Raw genomic sequence first — 23,916 nt, 5'->3', positions numbered from 1 at the left:
TTTCTGAAGGTTCATATACCCACTCAATTTCATAGGAATTTGTATGCATCTCACGTGGATGGATTGCGGTGTCATATATGGAAAGTCATGGACTTTGGGCCGCCTTGTGTCCATCTCTATGAACAAAGCTTCCCCGTTGGTCTCAGAAAAAAAAAAAAAAAGACTCCGCCAATATGAATAACTATAAACTACATATCTTCTTCTTCTTCTTTTTTTTTCAAAAAAAAACAAAAAACAATATTTACATCTATCCTGTCAGCGGTTGATTGTTAAGTGTCATGTATTGGATCAAAATAAACATATACTCTACATGTTATCTAAAAGTCATTCAAGTTTCCTAAAAAAAAGTAATGGATACATTCTTACCTTTTTGGGTAAAATATTCTTACATTTTTATTCATATTTTAATTTTTTAATATGCAGATTTATTTATTTAGAATTTAAAAAAATTAAATATATAAATTAGCTAAAATAATATTTCTAATACATATTAGAAAACAATTTGATGAAATTGAGGTTTAGTAAAATAGGAGATAAATTAGTCAATATAATTTATCTTTATTTTTCATTAAATTTTATAATTATAACATATAATTTTTAAATTATATATTTAAATAGTGTCATAGTTAAATTTTTTTAAGTTTTTTAAATTGAGGAGAGAAAAAGACTAGATAATTAGATCGTTTGGGGAAATTAGTAATTTTTAAATTTTCTACATAATTTAAAACAAAAAATTAAGTACTTCATAAACTTTAATGGAATTATAAGATCATAAAGGAAACATACCTGTTTGCCTTATTTGTTGTATTGGTCAGGATCTCTATGCGGGAACCTAGTTATCGTATGAACTTGGTTCAAGTTCACAACAAATTCACCAGTAGGAAGAAAAGAGAGAAGAGAATTGAGGGAGAGGAGTTATCATTCTAGAGATAATACAGAGAGTTCTCAAATATAGTTTCACACGTCCCACATACGGCTCCCACTCTATAGGCAATTTACTTACATGTATGTAAATCCACAATTTAAAAAGAAAAAAAATATTACACTTAAGTGTCCACCTAAATTACTTTTAAGAACTTAGACTTCCTTTATATTCTTATAAAACCTCATTTTCTTATTGGGCTTATATATGTATGGGTTTGATCTATTAAAGGTGGATAACCCAATAAGAATTATTATTAATGGCGTTAAAAATTAAACTAAAATGTAAATTTTGAAAACAAATTTAGGTTATGTAATTTTACCAAAATGAACAGAATGTCAGTGTATTTTACTTTAATATTTATTAGTTTTGACATCATGCAGATTCTGCTTTATAATATGAAGCAGTAAAAATATTATATATTAATATCAAATTTATGGATCAAGCTTCTTTCTAGGTTTATAATTTTCAAACTAGCCACTACTTATGAGTTTTTTGGAATGGAAGAAAAGCTCGAGATGATGTCTTTATTTAATTGTTCTTGGGCAAGAGCAGTGTGATTCGGTTCTGTGCTGAGCACAGCTGATTTTTTCCCCTCCTAAGAATAGTTGATATATACTCTCTTTAATCTTATTTATAAATTACTTTCAACATTTTTACTAGTATTAAAGAAAACTCTAAAATCCTATTTGGTGAATAAAAATGAATGAAATGAAAAGATTGAAAATATCAAGATAAAAATAAATTAAATTACCTTTCTCTTATGATAAGCATGATAAAATTTAATATATACTAAAAATGTAGGAACTATTATACCCACCAAAAACCTCATGAATTATAATTTACAACTCCATGAACTAAATTACCCATTCCCTTATGAATGTGCTTACATATCTCATTTGATAATCTTATTTTTACTTTTGTTTTTTTTAATCCATTTCATTTTACTCTTTTCTAGTATGCAAACGGGACCTAAATCTCATTAACTTTGTCTAAAAATTTAATAAATTTTTAACTTTATTTCTATTAAATATATATATATATATATGCACTTTAAAATAAAGTACTTTAATATTTAATAATCTTCCCAACATTTAATAGGATCAAAAGGATAAAGTTAAACATAATAATTATTTGATGTGTTTTATAAATAGGATCAAAATAAATACTCTCTCTATTCTATCAGTAGATGGGGGGAGTATTTTAAAACATATTCAATTGGATGTTGGTTATGAAATAATGATGGTGTTGTATACATGCTCTTTGGTATTACAAAAATAAAAGAATTCACGATCACATACAATCTTCTCTGAGGAGATGTTGAATATATCACATGGCTTCAAACTCAGAAGAATATCTTTGACCTCAATGTTTATGGTTGGAATGTCAAGGAGGTAAATGTTTTCAGTTTTTTTCCCGTGAATTGAGAGAGATTATTTATTTTAATTATATTTATAGGACATCTTGATGATCACTGTGTTCATATTTATCCTTTTGCCATTATTAAATGTTAGAAACATTATTATATCTTAGGTTATGTTTGGATGAGTAGATTTAAATTGAAATTTAAATTTAAAATCTCATATTTGAAATCTCTCATTTGAAATGCATAGATATTAAATTCTTTGTTTGGATGATACAAAATATTTCAAATTATAATATTAAAATTCTTTGTTTGGATCTAAAGTAAAATTTTAAATTTTAAATTCTATGTTTAAATTTAAAAGAAACTTGGAAGAGTAGTCAAAGTTGACGGTCTGAATGGCCAACTTGCACCAAAATCAGATATTAAAAGCCATCTAGAACTGTAGCACCGGTGATGACAGGGATGGGACGGCTGACTTCCATTGGGACCCAACCAACGGTAACAATGGGGATTCTATGACCGACTTCTATCGACACCAGATCGATGGTGATGAAGGGACTAGATGGCTGACTTCGGCCGAGGCCAGACCAACAGCAACAATGAGGACTGAATGACCGACTTTCCTAGGGACCAAATGGATAGGACTAGACGGAGGCCTTCCATCGAGACCGTATCGACAGTAACCATTGGGATAAGACCAACAGGGACCATCGAGACCAGACTAATAGCAATGATAGGGAATGGATAGCCAACTTCCATAAAGACTAGATGACTGACTTCCATAGAGACTAGACTCGGTGGAAGTCATTCGTCGGGTCCTTGTCGTCTCATCAATTCGGTCCCAATAGAAGTTAGCCGTTCGATCCTAATGGTCACCATTGGTAGAAGCCAATCGTTCGGTCTCGATGGTCATTGTCGGTCCTATCCTATTAGAAGTTAGCTATCCAGTCCCCATTGTCATTGTCGGTCTAATCTTTATAGAAGTTGATCGACCGACACTCGTTGTTGTTGTAAATTTGGTCCTGGTGAAAGGTGGCCATTTGGTCTCGATGATTGCTGTCAATATGGTCCTTATGGAAGTTAGTAGTCTAGTTCTGATAATCACCATTGGTCTAGTTTTGTTGGAAGTTGGCTTGTTGGTCCCCATTATCACTATCAGTTTGATCCTTATGGAAGTCTATCGGCCTGTCCCCATCATCATCGTTGATCTAGTCTTGGTAGAAGTTGGCTGTTGGGTCTCGGTGGTCACCGTCAATCCAGTCCCTATAGAAATTGACTGTCCATTCCCTATCATCATAGTTGGTTTAGTCACATTAAAAGTTGGCCCGCCTATCCCTGTGGAAGTTTGCTGGCCTATCCTTGTCATTGCTTTTGATCTGGTCTCAGTCAAAGTTGGCCATCTAGTCTCAATGGCTGTCGTTGGTTCGGTTCCTATGGAAATCAATCGCCTGATCCTTGTTGTCACCGTTGATCCTGTCTTGGTGAAAGTTGGCTGTCCAGTCCTTATTGTCGCTATCGATCCTCTCCCGGTGGAAGGCGACAGTCCGGTCCCCATCGTCACCATTGATCCTCTCTTGGTAGAAGTCGACAGTCCGGTCATCGTTCTCACCGTTGATCCTCTTCCGGTGGAAGTCAACCATTAAGTCTTTGTCATCGCCGTCGATCTTGTCTTGTTAGAAGTCCATCGTCTAGTCTTAATCAATGGTGGCGGCTTGTTTCTGTCAACATTGGTGGTTCGGTCCACTTATATTGGCGAGTCAATCAAGCCTTCGTGGATTTCGATCAAATTACAAAAGAGATTGAGTTAAGATTTAAAATAATAGAGGTCTAGAAGGGATTTTAAATTATAAAGAGATTGATGTAGAACTTGAATTTGAATTGAGTCAAATCCAAATCTATAAATTTTTTAATTACCCAAACAATAGATTTGGCGTAAATCTAAATTTAAATTCAAATCCATATGTATCCAAATATAGCATTAGATTATTTCATTTTTAAATGATGCATATTTAATAGGGGTAAAGTTGTAAATTGATTGAATTTTTCAGACAAAGTTGATGGGGTTTAAGTTGTTCCTTAATTCCATTGAAAATGTCTGAAGTGACTTATAAAAAAAATTAGATGAAGTATCTCTAATCTTATTTATAAATTATTTAGAACATATTTCACCAAAATCAATAAAAACCTTAATTAAACTCATTAAATTTGTCTAAAAATTTAACAAACTTTCAACTTTGTCTCCCTTAAATGTGTATATTTTAATAAAGTATAAAAGGAAAAACTTGTGATGTAAGATTAATGACATGACTTATAATATGATTAAAAAATTTCTTCTCCCTCTACCTTATAAACAAAAACCAGAAGTATTACTTATTAATTTGAATATCTCATCTAAGTTCATTTTATTTCACTAGCTAGTCTTTTTTATAATAGATAAATTATATTAATAAAGTAAAACGAAAATACAAATTCAAATGTTCAAAACTTAATATTGAAAACAAAAGCAAAAAAAAAAAAAAAAAGATAGTTTGTGATTGTTATAACTAAAACAGCACTACAACAAAGTCACCTGCGAAAACAGCTAGAGCATTTACTTTATATTTTGGTAAACTGTACTTTGTTCTAAAGGAGAAAATGGACTCTAAACTGGACAAAGGAATCAAGCTGAAGACAGAAAGCCAAGAAGATGTATAGTACAGGTAAATCTTTTAATCCTCAGGATGTCATCAATTAGGCAACATCAAGAGTAGTTGAATTTTTAAGGATCAATAATTTTATATCAAGTAGATCAATGTCACTAGTTTACCTACAACTTTCTGTTCAAACAATGGATAAACTTTCTTTTTTGGAGAGATTTCAATGAAATTGATTCTTGAAGTTCAAACATTTTAAGAAGTTAGGATCTAAAAGCTCTTTACAGATAATTATTTTTTGAATTGAATTAGTCATCCACTTTTGAGACAATCAGTGTCTGCAAACATTGAAAAACTTACAGCAACAAGTGGAGTGTCACTTCCATTTTCTTGCAAGAACATTTTCATTACTTTTTTAAGTTCTAGTATTATTATAGGACTTTGTCAGTATAAATTAACTATATTAACTTTATAACTGGATTTAATAAGATACCACAACTTTTGCAGCCTCTGCAAATGATATAGGTGTAACGATATGGTTTGGTCGTTTTTATTATTTAATTTGGAGTGGTCCTGCCATTAAAAGAAGAAGATGACGACGACGACGACGACGATCTTCAGTGCTATCAGATCTGAACCAAATAACCATAAAAAGCTGAGTTGTTAAAGTTAAGCATCATTCTAAAATGGGATTGGGAACCATACAATTTAATATAATAATACACTCACCGTCCGAAACAGCTGTCATATGCGGATCCATAGAATTGACATGCTTCATAATTAATGGGAGTTCACTTAAATTCTCTTGCCATAAAACTATGAGAAAATATAAATTAAATTAAATTATGTATATTTTTAATAATGTATATTTAAATACAAAATTTTTCCTTTTACACCTTTATTAATTAAATTATGTATATTTAATAGAGATTAAGTTAAAAATTTGTTAAATCTTTAAATAAAATAAATGAATTTTAATATTTTTTTATTTTGATGAAATATATTAAAAATAACTTATAAATAAGATTAAAGAAGTATATACCAATACTTGTTCAGTTGTTTTTAATGGCTAAAAAAATATTGAATTAATGTATCCACATTTTTAATAATGTGAATTGTGAAGGGTGCAATATAATTGAAGAAGCCAAGGAGGAGGACAAGTTGTTGAACTCCAAACTGCCAAAGAGTTAAATTACATGGTCCATGAAAAAAATGTGGCCAGAAATATGTTGGGTAATCTTATTAAAAGCTATTAATTTGGAGGAATGACAAGTTTCACCTAGTTATATAAATATTAATGATACTCTCCATTCAAAATATAGTACATTTTCTACCAGATAGTGGTGGTCCAAAATATAAAAAAGAAACATTTTGCAAAAAATCAATAGTATTATATTTTTTTCATTACACGCTTTTATTAATTAGATTGTACTTCCTCTGTTATAAATTATAAAATATTTTTAAATAAAATCTCACATATTAAAAATTTTATTAAATACACTTAACAATCTTATATTTTTATTTTAAAAATATAAACGTTCAAAAATACTCATTCTTTAATATATTAAAAACAAAAAGGATATAAATTAATTATAGAGAAAAAAATAATATTAGAATTGAAATATTTAATGAAACTTTAATTTACTTAAAATATTTTATATTTTAAATAAATTTTTTTTAAAAATACTTTATAATTTAAAACAGCTGCAGTATGTAGTTAAGAATGTCTTGTAGTCCTCCCTTTCCTATTACATATCAGTTTAAAAATTGCATTAATTTACCATTTTAAGTTTTAACTGAGTAAATATAATAAATTAAACAAAAAAAAAAAAAACACACTCTCTGTCTCCTAAGTGGAAATCGAGAAGAAACAGGGGAGATTTAGGGGGGAAAAATTTAATACTATATAAATTATTGCAAGGTGATTGACAACGGACATATCAGTACATAGCACCGGACTAAGTATTCTAAATCAGGGAAAGTATTTATTAGGCGATATTATTGAATCAAATATGTGATGCAAATTACCTCTATCAGCATGCCCCATCTATCTGCCACTGTCTACTAGTTCCCTACCACCACGCGGCTCGTCTTGTCTCTCTTCATTGTCCGTTCGAGGGACCTAACTTGGGTATTTATGTGATGAGATTTGAATTATTTAAATTTTAATTTAGATGGTACATATTTAAAATATTATTTTTTTATATTTGTTAAATAAAAATTATTAAATCATTTTAATAATTTTTTATTTCCTATCTGGTTTAAATTTAATTTGGAAGGCCTAATTTAATATTTAAATTTTTATAATTATTAAATATTGACTACTGAAATATATTCTACACAATTCAATCTGGATTATCAAAATTTAAATGATTTGGATATCATCACAATAATGATCATCATGGCACCGAAAAAGTCATGTGTGCTATTAGGCCAATGAGATGATTGCCTTAGGCCTTCAAAAATGCTTACCTATATTTTATATGATCCATCATTATTTTTTCTGTTAAATATTAATGTTAATTTTGTATTTTTATTTGAAAATGGAGTCTTGTTTAAAAAGAAAAAACAAACACCAATTATGATCTTAAGTATTGATCATATCATATGTGTTTGTTCTTCTTTTACTTTTTATTTGAAATTATACTTGTTTTAATTTTTTATAAAATTTGAAGTGATAAAAATCTTAAATAAAAATTTTGAATCTGGCTTTAAGAAATTAAAAAAAATCATATAAAAATAAACGAATGATAATATATTAGACTTATTAAATAATTTTGCGTAAAGCTTCAAAACTCTTTCACACCATCCTGGGCCCCGAAGATGAGGGAGCCACGCAGTACAGGTGATGGGACAATCTCCCAACGCAAATTATGACTATGAGAATTTTTTTTTTTTTTTGGGGGAGTGAAGGAGAATTTATTACCTCAATCAACTGTACAGAGAGCAAAGTTCGGAAACTATACAAATAGAAGAAAACACTTAAGTATTTTATAAGAGTGGAAAAGGTTCATGATTATGAGATTTTTGAATTTAGGACAAGTTTATTTTCTATTTTTAAATTTTTTTATTTTTAATTTAGGACAAGTTTATTTTTTATTTTTAAATTTTTTATTTTTAGAAATAAAAAAAATTTTAAAATTTGTTTGGGTAAATTTTTTTCATTTAATTGTTCTAAACCTGTTTTCATTTAAAAAATAAAAAAATTTTAATTTGTTTTTATTTTTTTATTTTTAAAATATATTACATTTGATTATTACAAATTATAGTTAATTTCATCAATTTTATTATTAATTACTATTATTATTAACTGATTATAACTACCACTATCATTTTATTTTTAATTTTAAAACTATTTTTAATTGACATAACCAAAATTATTTTCATTTTATTTTGTTTTAAAAATAATTTTAAAAACTATGTTACAAAATAATTTTTTAAAATAATAAACGCGAACATAAATCATTCCCTTACATTCTCCTCTTTATATTTTCTATCCCTTCCTTTTTTTAATATTTGAAATATTAAATTCATTTGAAGCACACTCAAGACACTAAATTTCTTTTTTACCTCGATCCTTTGTTTCAAATCGGCCCTATGATGGATTCGCATTGCTTTAAGGAAGTTTAACCTAATTGCCTCATCTTATCTTTGAGAATCAATTGTATTTAGGGGCGGAACTAGCGTGGATTTGGAGGGGGGCCAAATTTTTTAGAAAAATATGTACGTTGGTTTAAAGTTTTTAAGTTTTTTAAAAACAATTTTATCATCTGAAAACAAATCATAACATAGTATCTATAATTATAAAGAAACTAAAGATAAAATTATTTCAAGTAAAATAATATATTTTACATATTATTTTTAAAACTACAAAGAAAATATATAAATTATATTTATAAAGTACTTTTATATTTATTTATAAATTAATCATTTAAATAAAATAAATCATTAAATTTTTTAAAAATAAATTTAAATTTTAATATATTAAACAAACATTAACCAATACTATAAACAATTGAAATAATAAAAAAAATAAACTTATTCAATATTTTTGAATAAACTTATTTTATACTCCATCCTACCTGCAATATAATTAAGTTATAAGGTATTGATAACAACTTTATGGTTAAAAAAAATTAGTTGAAGACTTATAATATTTAAAAAATATGTACATCTTTTCAATCCTACCCCATTAAATGTTCTATATAAATATCTTAATGATGACATTGACATTCAAGTATATCATTTTTTCAAAAGAAAAAAAATAAATAAAATAAGGATATGGTTGAAAAAGAATTTTAAAACTACTCAATTCCTTATATTTTTAACTACATAGGGCTTCTAAAATTATCCTATAATATAAACAGGAAGGAGCATATACTTAATGTATTGATAAAATATGATATTATATAATCACTTCATTTAAAAATGTAAGGCATTTTTTAAAAAGTTAGATATTAAAAAATGTAAGGCATTTTGAGTCTTTTGAGATAAAATTATTGTCTTTTTTCTAAAACTGCCCCTATTAATAATGACTTTATATTTATTGTAGGGTATTTAATAAAGGTAAATATAAAAAAAATTAATTTAAAAGCAGGTAATTACTTAATTCAGAGGTGAGATTTAGTTGTACTACCAAAATATGACATTATATAATCCCTCTATTTAAAAATATAAAACACACACACATATTAATTGGTGCATGTGTAATATATGAACCTCTTTGTCTATGACAATCTAGCCCCTTTATACATATCAAAGTTGAACGGGCAGGGCCCCTTGAATTTCTCCTGGGTCTGTCCTCGATTGTCTTTGAAGGAGATTTTTGATGGTTGATTCTATCATCAAGGATCGAAGCAATATTGTTGCCATGAATGTCAACACTCCTCTTTCATCAGTTTTATGACATTAATGTCTTGCATGAAAACTACTTTTTCTCTATTTTTAGCTTTTCTTCTCATTTTTTTAAATATATAACTGTAGTTTATTCTTTTATGTGTGTGTATATATATTAATTTGCTTTTTCTAAAAAAAAAAAAACAGAGAGTTAAATTTACCTGGATTTTTCTCTTAACCCAAATTCAATTTTTTAAAAAAAAATTTCTTTAACTTAAACCCAATAATATAATACAGATATTTATAATTTGATTTTTAAAAAAATTTATTCAAAGAAAAAAGTAACTCCTAACTCAGCAATCACCATCCTGGCTCTCTGCCTCTGGTCTTTATAAACTCAGCTCTTATCCATGGAGGTCATCACTTACATATCCAGTTAAGATTACATTGGAGAAGCCAGAAACTAATATTTCATTCCAGGCCTTCCCTTCTCGATTCACGCGTCAACCATGCTCCATCTCCAAGCCATGACTGCGTATCAGTTGTGCCACTAGACACGTATCTGTCCATTAAAGCCAAGCCAAAAAATCATGATAATGAAAGCAGCAGCAAAGGACAGAGATCAGTGTCGGTGACATGGCAAGACTTGTGTGTGACTGTTCCAAGTGGGAAGAACAAGAAACCTATTTTGAAGAGTCTCACTGGCTATGCCAAGCCTGGACAGCTTTTGGCTATCATGGGTCCTTCTGGCTCCGGCAAGACCACTCTCCTTGATGCCCTTGCAGGTTCATGCATTTCGATCTTTTTCTTTATTTTGTCCTAAGCAGTTGAATCATGTTCAGTTCTTTTGTTAAGACTATATGTTAGGAATGGGAAGCAACCATTTCGAAACAGAGGAAAGGAGAAACGGGTTAGAGCAGTAAAAGCACACCACGACATCTAACCCAACTCAAGTTTACTCCTACCTTGACAACCTAACAGTATATATATATATATATACAGTACTTTGGTTGCTGATATGAAAATTAACTAAAGAACATATTATTATACACGTGTTGTTTGAAGTTGTTTTTGATTGCCACTACTTTTAGCTAAAGTATAGTGTAAGTGAAAGAACGGTAACTAGCTTATTTAATTACAGGAAGATTGGGTTCAAACACAAAGCAAACTGGGAAGATTCTTATCAACGGCCACAAAGAGGCACTAGCTTATGGAACATCTGTAAGAATATTCAAATAATTTTATGATGTTGCGTTTGCATGGAAATTTTGATTTGGCTTTTAGATTTAAAATCCAAATAAAGTATTTAAAATCTCATATTTAAGCTGAGATTTGAAGCAAAAATGAAAAATTAGGAGTGACAAGCATACTATACCTTTTTTTTTTTTTCAATCGATGAGATGTGAAAATGAGAGAATAGACGAAAGTAACAAAAGCATCCAAAATGAAAAAAGAACAAGAGTTAAAATGACAGAAATTTTAAATAACTAAGAATGAAGATTTTAAAATACAAAAATTAATTATAAAAATATGGATTTGAATTTAAATCTAAATCCATATATTTATATATGTAAGAGGGAGATCTGGCTCAAATTGAATCCATATCCAGATCTCCATTGGTTGTAGGGACATTGGGTTCAAACACGAAGGAACTAGGAACATTATTATCAACAACCACAAACAAGAACTAGCCTATAATGGAACATCTATAAGGTAATGTTTGGATTAGTATATTTAAATTTGAAATTTAAGTTAAAAATCTCATGTATGAAAGCCATATATTTAAAATATTTTATTTGGACAGCTCAAAAAATTTCAAATTCAAAGAGAATGAAAAGAGGAAATTGAAATAAAAATGAGAGAGGAATGAGAGTATTAGTGTTATTGACATTTCAAATAACTAAGGTGTATAAAATATTTGAATTCACTAAGCAATTATAAGAAAATGTGAATTTGAATTTGGATCAAATCTAAATTTAAATTCTAGTGTTTCCAAATGCATGCAAAGAGAAATTATAATTTGAATTTAGATTTGAATTTCAAGTTGAGTCAAATTCCCATTTATATACATGAAAATATATAGATTTAAATTTGACCCAAATTTAAATTCCATTTTTTGTTACAATTCTTTTATAATTTCAAATTCTCCTTACTTACTTGAAATTTCAGCCACCCACACTTTGTTGTTCTCTTCTTGTTTTAATTGATGGTGTCTCTATTATTCTCACATCTCTCATCTTTGGTTCTTGTCTCTCACTAATAAAAGAATAAAGGTAAGTTTGTCACATTTAAAATTCTAATGTTTTGTTTTGGTTTTAAATCTTAGCTCATCTCTTTTCTTTCTTTGATATTTTTTATGTTATCTGGAAAGATCTTTTAAATAAATAAATAAATTTTAAAGTCAAATTTTAAATCTAAAATTAAAATCCCCCTCTCCTCTCCTCCCACCCCCTATTAAATCTAGACAATCTAGATTAAATATACTTCCTCTGTTAAAAAATATTAATCATTTTTAATCGAATCTTACCTCCTAATAAAGTAATTATTTATTTTTAAATTAACTCTATATTTTTATATTTACCCTTTTAACAAGGTGTTTCACCCTAACAAAATAAAGTGATCTATTCAATAAGGGTACTTTTGAAAAAAAAAGTGATGATTACACCTTGAAAGACTAAAAATACTTTACATTTTTTAATATCCAACCTCTAAACAAATGTCTTATATTTTTGAACGAAGGAAGTATTTATTTTTATATTTATTAAAAAGTTATAAAAAATTTAAATAAATATGTTTCATTACTAATTTTGGGCAGTTTGGATTTAATATAGGTGGTTCAAATTTAATGTTAAATTTTTTAATAATTTTTATAAATTGACTATTCACATATAGTTTGGATAGTGTAGATTTAATTTTTTTATTCTATTAAAATTAAAATTAAAATTAAAATTAAAATATTGAATCTAGACTGTTTAGATTAAATAGGGGGTGAGAGGAGGGGAGCTAGGCTCCATGTAAATGCCATGAAGATATTTACTAAGAATTTTAATAAAAAAGAGTCTTATATGACTTCACTCACAGGCATATGTCACCCAAGATGATGCTATGTTGTCGACTTTAACGGCCGGAGAAGCTTTATATTACTCATGCCAGCTCCAACTTCCAGATTCCATGTCCATGGAAGAGAAGAAGGAGAGAGCAGACTCTACACTAAGAGAAATGGGTCTACAAGATGCCATCCATACAAGGATTGGGGGGTGGACTTCGAAAGGACTTAGCAGTGGACAAAAGAGAAGACTTAGCATTTGCATTGAGATTATAACACATCCCAAGCTTCTCTTCCTTGATGAACCAACCAGTGGTCTTGATAGTGCAGCTTCGTATTATGTTATGAGTAGAATTGCAAGACTCATTAAGTTAAGGGATGGCATTCAAAGGACTATTGTAGTAGCTATCCATCAGCCTAGTAGTGAAGTTTTTCAATTTTTCCACAACCTCTGTCTTTTGTCTTCTGGTGAAACAGTATATTTTGGCCCTGCTTTAGATACAAATGAGGTTAGAAAGTAGATATATCCATATTTACATTAATAATTATTTTCAAATAAAACAAAGAAAAACAAGTTTATAACTCATTTGCAGCTAACCATAAAAAGTCTCCTTTTATTGTGAGTAGTTTTTTGCTTCAAATGGTTTTCCTTGCCCAAGTTTGAACAATCCTTCTGATCATTTCTTGAGGATCATAAACAAAGATTTTGACCAGGTATAAGATAATAGGTTCTCTATCTTGCTATAATTTATAGTAAAACCTAGAATACTTCAGTATTGTCTAACCTTAAAAGTTTATTGTTTGCAGGATGCTGAAGAAGGCTTTGGTAAAGGTGTAACTACAGAAGAAGCTATTAATATCCTCATCAAGTCCTATATGTCATCCACAATTCAGAAACAAATTCAAAAAGAAATGGAAGAAGTAATTGATAGTGTAAGATCAATGTCACATATATATCTTTGAAAGTAATACAAGAAATACTAACTGCTGCATCAATTTTAGGATTCTAATGCAATAGAGAAGAAGAGAATCCATGCTGGATTCTTGACCCAATGCCTCATTCTTATAAGAAGATCTTCCCTTCATATGCTTCGTAATATAAGCAATTATTGGTTACGCCTAGCAGTATATACTGCACTTTCTTTAAGTCTGGGCACTATATTCTACAACATTGGCTTAAGTAATGGAGCTATTCAGGTATGAGGAGAAATAAAGCATGACAAATTATGTATGTCTTAACAAATTTGATTGATGGCATTAATATTATCTAGTGCAAATAATATTACAGGCTAGAGGGTCGTTGCTCACTTTCTTTATTTCAATCCTCTCTTTCATAACCCTCATTGGTGGATTACCTCCACTTTTGGAAGAAATGAAGGTAACGTTTCTCTCACCATGTCCTACTCTTCAAAGATTACTAGAGTTTTAACATTAATCCAACCTGAGGCTTGTTACTTACTCTAAAATAACTTAAGCTACATATTGGATGGACTCATCATGCACTTATATATTTGTGATTAGACCTTTAATTGATTAAAGTAGGACTTCACCTTACATCTAATTAATACAAGTTACATCAACAGAGATAATTGTCTCATTATATATTGTACTCAAATTATCATGCTGAAAGTTTCTTCTTTTTATCAAGCTAGGTATTTAAACGAGAGAGGTTGAATGGGCATTATGGTGTTACTGCTTTCCTTATTGGCAACACATTATCTACTATACCCTATATGCTACTGATGTCTTTAATACCTGCTCTTATAATATACTATCTCTCTAACCTGCACAAAGGACTTGGACGCTTTGTGTATTTAGTTTCTGTGCTATTTGCCATTGTAATGTCTATTGAGAGCTGTATGCTTGTTATTGGGAGTATCTTCCCTAATTTCATAATGGGGATGATCATTGTTGGTGGGATTCAAGGAATCATGATCCTGATTGGTGGATTCTATAGATTGCCCCATGATCTTCCTAAGCTTGTTTGGAGATACCCTTTACATTATGTTTCATTCCACAAATATGCCTTCCAAGGATTGTTCAAGAATGAATTTGACGGTTTAACGTTTGTGGTTGATGATCAAGATAGAAGTAGAAGCATGATTGTGAGTGGTAGAGAAATCTTAAGAAATACTTGGCAGGTTGAAATGGGTCATTCTAAGTGGCTTGATCTTGCTATCATGTTTGGAATGATTGTTCTGTATCATATTTTATTCCTGATCATTAATAAGAGCAAAGAGAAGGCTCATAGACAAGTGGCTAGTTGAGGGTGGTTAGATGCTTAAGAATAAGTCATTTAAATCTATATTTTAATTTCATGGTAGGGAATGTGTTTCATCTTAAATTAATATGTATTTTGTAGTGTTTAAGAAAGAATTATGAATGTAATTGAAAATTTTCAAGTTCTAATTAGTGATACTTGTTATGTATGTGTTTATCTTTTAATTTTGGGAGTGTCATATTATCCATATGATTGACTAGCCCGATCAAATTACATAAATAGCTCTACATGTAAAGGTGTTCAAAACCTAACTAAACTACATATAACTAAATCAATTGAAGGCACATAGATAAGTTGTTAGGTAAGGGTAATTTTAATGTGAATTTACATTTTCATGGAGGAAGAAAGTATTTCATTTTAAATTATTGTGTAAGCTATCATCTAATGAAAAAAATTGAACATTTCAAATATCAGAAAATTATGTATAGGTCTTATGGAACAAATTTATTTATAAATAAGTCCCACTAAATTGAGAAATCTCAATCAAGCCCTTTGAAACTTGAGTATAATTTAAAATTAGGGTACAAAAATAATAATACCTCTATTAAAAATATATTACATCAATCAAATAAAACTATTTCATTAGTAATTTATAACTATCACTTCAACTTTTATAACTATAACTTTACATATCTAATAATTAAACTAATTATGCATTATAAGTTTAATATTAAATGTGTAAAACTACCTCATTAGTAATATACAATTATTACTTTAATATTTGATAATTATAACTTTACATATCTAATAGTTAAACTGATCATGTGTTATTAATGAAGTTTAACACTAATTGTTCACAACTGTCTCAGTAGTAATTTATAACTATCACTTTAATATTTTACAATTGTAGCTTTACATATCTAATAGTCAAACAGATCATGTGTTATTAATAAAATTTAACACTAATTATTTATAACTACTTTATCATTGATTTATAAATGTTATTTTAATTTTTTACAATTGTAACTTTATATATTCAATAGTAAAATTGATCATGTATTACAAATTAATCCTAATTTGTATACAATTATCACATAAATAATTTACAACTATTACTTTAATATTTTACAGCTATAACTTCATATATCTAATAGTTAACTAATCATGCATTACTAACAAGTTCAACATGAAATGTTTACAACTACCTGACCATTAGTTTAAAACGTTCAGGAACAAAAATGACCTAAAATCGAGTTTAGGGTATTCACAAACCTTAAGGGAAAATTTTAAGGGAAAAATGACCTTAACCCTTGTAAAAAAAATCTTTAAAAAAATGCAAATGATGGGACCTACAACAGTAATTAAGCGTGTCAACATTGAAGACAAAAAATGACCCATATAACATTTGTTCAGAGACAAAAAATGACCTACTATCAAATTTAAGGTACCCACAAACTGCAACATTTTCAAATTTTAGAACTTGAAATTTAAAGTTTTAATAGGGGTAAATTGGTAAATTAGAGATTTATCAAGCTAATGTTATCTTTTGACTATTAATGAGTTTATTAGATCTTTAGATAGTCTTAAAAGTAGACTACGATGGTGTTTGGGCCACCAGGCCTAAGAGAGGACCTAAAAACTTGAGGCTTAGTTTTTATGTCATGGTAGACGAACCTAATTTTCATTAAATCAGGCACACGAGAGATGTAAAAGAGAGAAAGGAAGAAAGGAAAATTGGAGGGAGCTCTCCTTGTGTCTGTTAGGGCTTGACGTTAACGCCATTTAGGGATTTTTTTTAGCTTGATTCAAGTTAGGTAAGTCTCTCTTACATCTCATCTACCTTCTCCTTATGTTTTCAATGTTGAGTGGTGTTATAAGAGGTTAATTTATGTTATAGGGATGTTATGGTCAAGCCTATTGGCTTACATGGAATTATTGGGAATTAATTTAAGCTTTTCTTACTAAGTTTAGTGATTTTATAATGATTTGAAGCTTTGGGCTAGGATTTGGACAAACCTTAAGCTTGAATTAGAGGTTTGAGAGTAATGTGGGTTGTAATTTAGTGCTATATAAGTTTATGGATGTTAAATAAAGTTGATGAAATGTTGGTATGGGTAACCTAACTTAATGTTTAAAGGATGTTTATTAGAGTTGTAAATTGACTATTAGTGTTTAATATTGTAGATTAATTATTGTTTGAATCCTTTTGAGCAAGTGGAGGCTAAGGGAGTAGATAATTGCCATGATAACTATTTATTGTTGTGAAATTTGGTTTCAAGTTGGAAATATTAGTGTTTGATGGTGAACTAGATATATTTTAATGACTATGCATTGATGTGATATATGTCTGAGCATAATCATTATGAGAGAGTGGGAGTTCACCCTAAGCGAGTAGATTTGTATGAAATCCATATGGTACTTACGCCTTGGTAATCTCAGTTCTTAGTCTTTCTTTTTAGAAGTCCTTGTATTATCAATGTGATAGATTGAGTATACAATACCTCAAACATTCAAAAATAGGGGAATCTATGATCCGAGAATGGGTAAAGGCACTTTTGGCCAAGATGCCTCCCATAATTGGTGAGATGAGGCTAGTCTAGTAATATGGACTTAGTTCTATTGAATTATTAGCCCATAGTTTTAGTCAAAGGAAATAAGGAAAATATAAAGTGGAGTGTTTGATCACACATTATTTTTAGATGAAAAAACACACACATATTGTTATAATTCTTGACTATTTGTTTTAGTTGCCAATTTACATGCTCATATACTTTCTTACATACTTGTAGATAGATTAAATTATTTAGTTACTAAGACATTATTCTCACCCTTCTTGGTTATAATTTTACAAGTAAAGGCTCTACTAAAGGCAAAGGAAAGAAAGATGGATGACACCAAGAAATAAGAGTGCTATTAGTAGTATAGCTTTTCCTATTTGGTTGTACTTGATGAATGCCAACTTAGCACATGCGTTTTTTGGCTGCATTTGTAAAAATTTTATGTTGTTATTTTGGCATATGTCGACCAAGATTGTTATAAATGATATGAAAATTTTTGTGAGAGGCCAAAATATTAGTACAAGGGTGTATATTGATGTGATTATGTATTGGTTGTTGGCCATAGAGATGTTAAGTTAAATTATGTATTTACCTCCTTGGTTAATGTTAATTCAAGGTTTTGATGGCCATATTGTGTTTGATATATATATATATATGTATGTATATGTGTATGGATTTATCTATTCTATTAGGTACATTATGGTCCATATGAGTTTTTTTAAGTGGTCCTTAGGCTATTAGCACTTGGTTTGTGGTTTTGGACACTTTTGTGCATGTTTTGCAAGGAAAATGTCACTTTTTGTACTCAAGTGTCCAATTTGTAAATGATAATATATTTTATTGTCAAACTGGTGCCAATAGTTAGTTGGCTTGATTAGCTAAATATGGATATTTAAATTGCTCAAATCGAACATCATATGGTGAAATGAGATACTTCAAAAGTTGGTTTCAAAGAGCTATCATGACAACAAGGGTGTGTTATGGCTTAATATGTGTGCACCATAGCAAATGATACAACGTGAGGGTTCTTACCCGTATGCCATCTATTGTAGAAAGTTAAATTTGTGCCACGATAGATGGAGCAAATTGTGTAGAATGCCTGATTTGCCCTTGATTGATACATTCTTGTTGTTTTCCTTTTATCATGCTTTCGTGACTTCTTTAATTATGCTTGAGCTCAAGCACATTTTCAAAAGGATTTCCTTAGATCCTAACTTTTTAACTATTTTGAATTAACCCATTTCTATTGTGATAACCTAATATAAGAATTTACTTGATATTGGTTACCATGATTGTGTTGTGTAAAGTGTTTCGATAGTATTAAGGCATACATTATAATTTGGTATTAGTTTCATGAGTTTCAAGATTGGTATTCCTTGAATGATGTTTAGATTTTATTGCTTGCATCCATATCTAGAAGTTGGCAATATATATATATATATATTCATTACACCTTGTCTTCCCTTTGCATGATTTGTTTAATTAGTACACTTACTTTCTCTGTGGTTACTTCCATCCTTAGGAGGGAAGAATAATGGTGAGAAGATAATATGCTATTATTGCTAATGGTGGCAATTCATTTAACACTAATATTGTACCTGAGAACACAAGGGTGCCATTAAAGAACCACATTCTTACCAAGCAAGATAACATGTAATAGCCTAAGAATGAGCTTTAAGGTAATGAGGCCTTACTAATTGAGATGAGAGAACCAATGAGGAAAATTTACAACACTATAAGAGAGCAAGGTGCATCGAGAAATGATAGAGTCTGGAGGATAGTAAGACCATTTAGAATGAGGAGGAGATGTATAAGGAAGAAGAAGGATATAAAGAGAGAACACTTAAGCAATCTAGGGTTTTGGGTAGTATAGATCTGAAACTTCTATTGACTAAGCTTGGAAGAGTTTATCCCAATTCAATCCACCTACCTTTGATGGAAGCATAAAAGAACGTGAAGTATAACATTAGATTGAACACCTTGAGACTATTTTTGAGGTGGTACCTTATTTAGTTGAGCAGAAGGTTATCTTGACTTTTGTGTAGTTTGTGAAGGAAGGCAAGCATTAGTAAAAATCAATAAGGTTGACAGGTGGATCCTATTGGTCCTGAGAACGGTTTAAATTGCAATTCATTGATTTTTTTTACTTTTTTATTGCCTTTAGAGCTAAAAAGGAGGCAGAATTTTATGAGCTGAAGGAAGGGAACATTGATAAAGATAACTTCATCACAAGATTCAACCAATTTTCAAAATAATCTACCTACCTTTAAGAGAAGGACCACTCTAGGTGGAAGATAGAAAGACTATTAGAGAAGATGAGACTAGAGTACAAGTAACAGCTTGCCTTGTTGGGGATCATGTCTTTTGATGAGATGTGCAATAAGTTGAGAATTGCTACAAGAAGAGGTAGATAGCTAGAGGTTGAAAGGCGAAGGAAAAGCTAAAGGAGATTTTCTCAATCACTTGGCCTTATGGGTAGAATTAGTAAGAAGTTTGTTTTTAGCTCTAGTAACTTTAGGAGCCTTAGGAAGAAGAAGACGGTTCAAAAGGGGTCTCAATCCTAAGGTTCTTTTTAAAAAAGTAATGGATCGAAGAATAGTGTTGGGAGTTCACAGCTATCTTATTAGGCTTTAATTGTACTTTTAGCATTGTCAGGAACCTGTTATACACAAGTATGGTCGATATCATGTAGGCAAGTATTGTACATGCTTCAAGTATTGCAAGATAGGCCACATTGCTAAACATTATGAGGAGAACAAGTTGGGTACATCAGAGTAGAGATCTATTATTTTTAGGAGGGTGTTTTCGTTGATATAGGAGGAGGTCAACATTTCTTTAAAATTGGTTTGAGATAAAAAATTTTCTCTATAGACATGATATTGATGCCTTGTTTGACTTGAGTGCATATCAAATGACTGCGTGATGAGATTGAAATTGGTTGCTCATAAATTACCTTATATGATAAATGTGTCTACACCAATAAGAGCTTTTGTTAAGATTGACCATGCATGATTGAGTGTTGAGCTCAAATTTGAAAATAAAGTTACTATTATAAATCTAATTTGCTTACCCATGAGTGGGATAGATGTAGTAGTAGGCATCCACTAGTTATCAACCAATAATGTGACCTTAGATTGTGCTAGGAAGATGATTTCTTTACTTATGTATATAACATCTTCAATGAGTTCTAGTCAGTCAAGATTCTTGTTTGTAATGTAAGTATATAAATGCATTCAGCAGGGTTGTTAGGCCTATATGGTATTCTTCTCTATACATGATGTGTATGATGGAGGTATTGATAAAGTAGGGGTAATGAATGAATTTCTCAAGGTTTTCTCTAAGGAAGTGTCTAGCTTACCACCTGAGCGAGAAGTGGAGTTCTTGATTGATTTAGTGCTTATAACTGAGCCAATTTTAAAGGCTCTTTAATAGATGTTTCCATTTGAATTGGTAGAACTTAAAAAGTAACTTGAAGAATTGATGGATAAGGGTTTCATCTAACCAATGTGTCTCTATGAGGATCGCCTGTATTGTTTATCAAAAAGAAGGATGACAGTATGCGACTCTACATTAATTATAAGCAACTATATAAGGTGACTGTGAAGAACAAGTATCCATTGCTCAGAATTCATAATTTGCTGGATTTGTTAGTTGGGGCTTTAATATTCTCCAAGATTAATTTAGGATCGGTCAATCATCACTTAAAGGTTAGAGTGGAGGATGTGCTAAAAACAACTTTTCATACTAAATATGGCCATTATGAATTTCTTGTAATGCCATTTATTTGACGAATGCTCCAGTAGTATTTATAGAATACATAAACTAGATCTTCTATCCCTACTTTTATAAGTTTGTGGTAGTATTCATAAACAATATCTTGACATACTTTAGGGATGAGGAAGAACATGCTAAGTATCTTCGTATAGTCCTACAAAATTTAAAGGATAATAGGTTGTATGTCAAACTCAATAAATGTGAGTTTTGGTTGAGGGAAGTGAGATTCCTTAGGCACATTGTGTCATCTAATAGGATTGTAATAGATCCACATAAAGTGGATGCCATTTTAAAGTGGGAACAACCTACCTTGATCACAAATTCAGGGTTTTCTAGGGTTAGCAGAATACTACCAATAGTTCACATAGGGATTTTCTCAAATTGCATCTGTACTAACTAAGTTAACTAAAAAAGATCAACTGTATGCCTGGATGGATAAGAGTAAAGTGGCATTTCAAGATTTGAAGAAAAGGTTGATTTTAGCATTGGTATTTGTCATTCTTGACATGTATATGCCATATGTTGTCTATATAGATGCCTCAATGAAGGACTTAGGAAGTGTTTTAATGTAAGATGAGTGGGTTGTATCATATGCCTCAAGACAGTTGCGATCGTATGAGGAGAACTATTCTATGCATGATTTGGTATTAATAGTGGTAGTTTTGCCTTAAAGATGTGAAAACATTATTTGTATGGTTTTGTGTTTGAAGCATTTAGTGATCACAAGAGTTAAAATTATATGGTAGATTAGAAGGAGCTAAATATGAGGCAATGCAGATCGATTGAGTTTCTCAAGGATTACAACTTTGAGATATAGTATCATCTAGGTAAGGCTAATGTAGCAGTCAATGCTTTAAGCTAAAATATCATCTATATCACTTACATGATAATACAACAGCACCATTTGCTTGAGACATTTTTTGATACCTAAAGGAAAGCACCACAAATGACATTATGTAATGTACACTCTATAGTGATAATGAATGAATTCTAGAGAGAATTGTGAGCAACTTAGTTGGAGGATAAATTTTGTAACATCCTTGATTTTAAATCAGATTAATTAAGCTCAAATACACTAATTAAGTGTATTAGTGAGATGTATGGCCAGGGAGGCCTAGTAATCATGTTTGGCCTCAATTTCAGCTCGAAATGAGAGTCTAAAGAAGAATCGGGTCACCTAAGAATGGAAGAGGAAGAATTTTTTAAGAAAGTGATTCTATACCATGCGTCACAGCTTGTGGATGAGCTGCCGCATTACATGTGTGACAACACACCTGGGAGAAGCTCTTTGTGCCATGCACCGTGGTGTATTGTGCATCCATCGCGATGCATGGTCAAATTTTTGCTATATTAAGTCATGAGACTGAAGCAAAAGAGAAGAGAGAAATAAAGGAAACCGAGAGAGAGAGATGAAAGAGCTGAGCTAGGACTTGAAAAAACCAACTTGTAAGAGTAATTTAAAGCTCATAAACATCAAAGGTAAGCTTCCTTACTTAAATCTTTTTCTCTTCTTCCATTTTCTTGATGGTAGAAGTTAGGGTTGATTGATAATGGTGATTTCGATCAATAGAGACTAAGGATCTGAACCCATTAACTTAAACAGAGTTAATAGGAGTAGATTGAGCTAAATAAATTTAGTGTTTATGATTTTATGATGATTGGTAGTTGGAGGACGTTAAATGTCTGAAATTCTCCTAAATATGGTGGTTGGGAATAATGTAGTTTTATTAATGATCATTTAAGAGCTCAATGTTATTAATGAGGGTTAAAGAAAACTAAAAAGCCTTATGGGTACTTTTACATGAGTCAAGAATAAATCTTAAATATTAACAAATGTTGAAGTTTTAGTGAAAAATAGCTTCAATATGGATATTGATATTTTGCATGATAAATGCTTTTAGAGTAACTACCATTGACACCATTCAAGCTTCTTAAAAGCTTGAGGAGTGGATAATTGAGGGGGTGAAACTTTTGATCTCTCATAACCGGAGAAATTCTGTCTTATGCTTTTATGTGTTTATTAGTTTATGGATTTATAATTGATCATTGAAATGTGTAAATTAAAATGAAATGCAAGTATGGCTTGACTTATTAAAAAATTCACTAGACTGATTTTGTGAGTTTTATGCCTTGTGATGTGAAATTCTTTGAGAATAAAATCGATTGATTTTTGTATTATATTTATTAAGAGTTTAATGACTTTGTGATTTGAGAAGTAACATGAATCTTTGTTTATGAGAAGTTTAATGATATTTAAAATAGTGAAATTCAATGATTTTAAAAGTGTGAGGTACAACGATTGTGAAATTGGAATTCAATGACTTATTTGGTTTGAAGTTCCATAAAAATATGTTTAAGAAGTCCAATAATTTGTGTAATGATAAAGTTCAATGAAATTGATTATGTGAAGTTTTATGAATTGTATAAAGTGTGAATTATTGCATGAATATGCATTGCATGATTTTGAGAGGCAGGAGTTCACTTAGGAAGAGGAGTAGATGATAAAATCCACATAATAAGGCCCCATCTATGTGATAGTTTGCCCAGATTGATTATATCT

The 23,916-nt window shown here is 30.1% G+C and overlaps 1 protein-coding gene across 1 annotated transcript; it reads left to right on the top strand.

The window, feature by feature from the left end:
- The first annotated feature begins 9,634 nt into the window (after positions 1-9,634).
- LOC129305361 (ABC transporter G family member 1-like) lies at positions 9,635-15,228 on the top strand. The gene is made up of 9 exons (XM_054945409.1): positions 9,635-9,752; positions 10,159-10,542; positions 10,899-10,978; positions 12,839-13,312; positions 13,431-13,517; positions 13,611-13,736; positions 13,806-14,000; positions 14,092-14,181; positions 14,456-15,228. The coding sequence occupies exons 1-9, from the start codon at positions 9,635-9,637 to the stop codon at positions 15,068-15,070; spliced, it is 2,169 nt and encodes a 722-aa protein (XP_054801384.1). The 3' UTR covers positions 15,071-15,228.
- Positions 15,229-23,916: the final 8,688 nt, after the last annotated feature.

The sequence above is a fragment of the Prosopis cineraria genome, unplaced genomic scaffold, assembly GCF_029017545.1.
Source record: "Prosopis cineraria cultivar Desert tree isolate PC_DT_omini unplaced genomic scaffold, ASM2901754v1 PC3, whole genome shotgun sequence".
NCBI classification, from domain to species: Eukaryota; Viridiplantae; Streptophyta; class Magnoliopsida; order Fabales; family Fabaceae; genus Prosopis; species Prosopis cineraria.
This window is presented reverse-complemented; position numbering and strand designations above follow the sequence as displayed.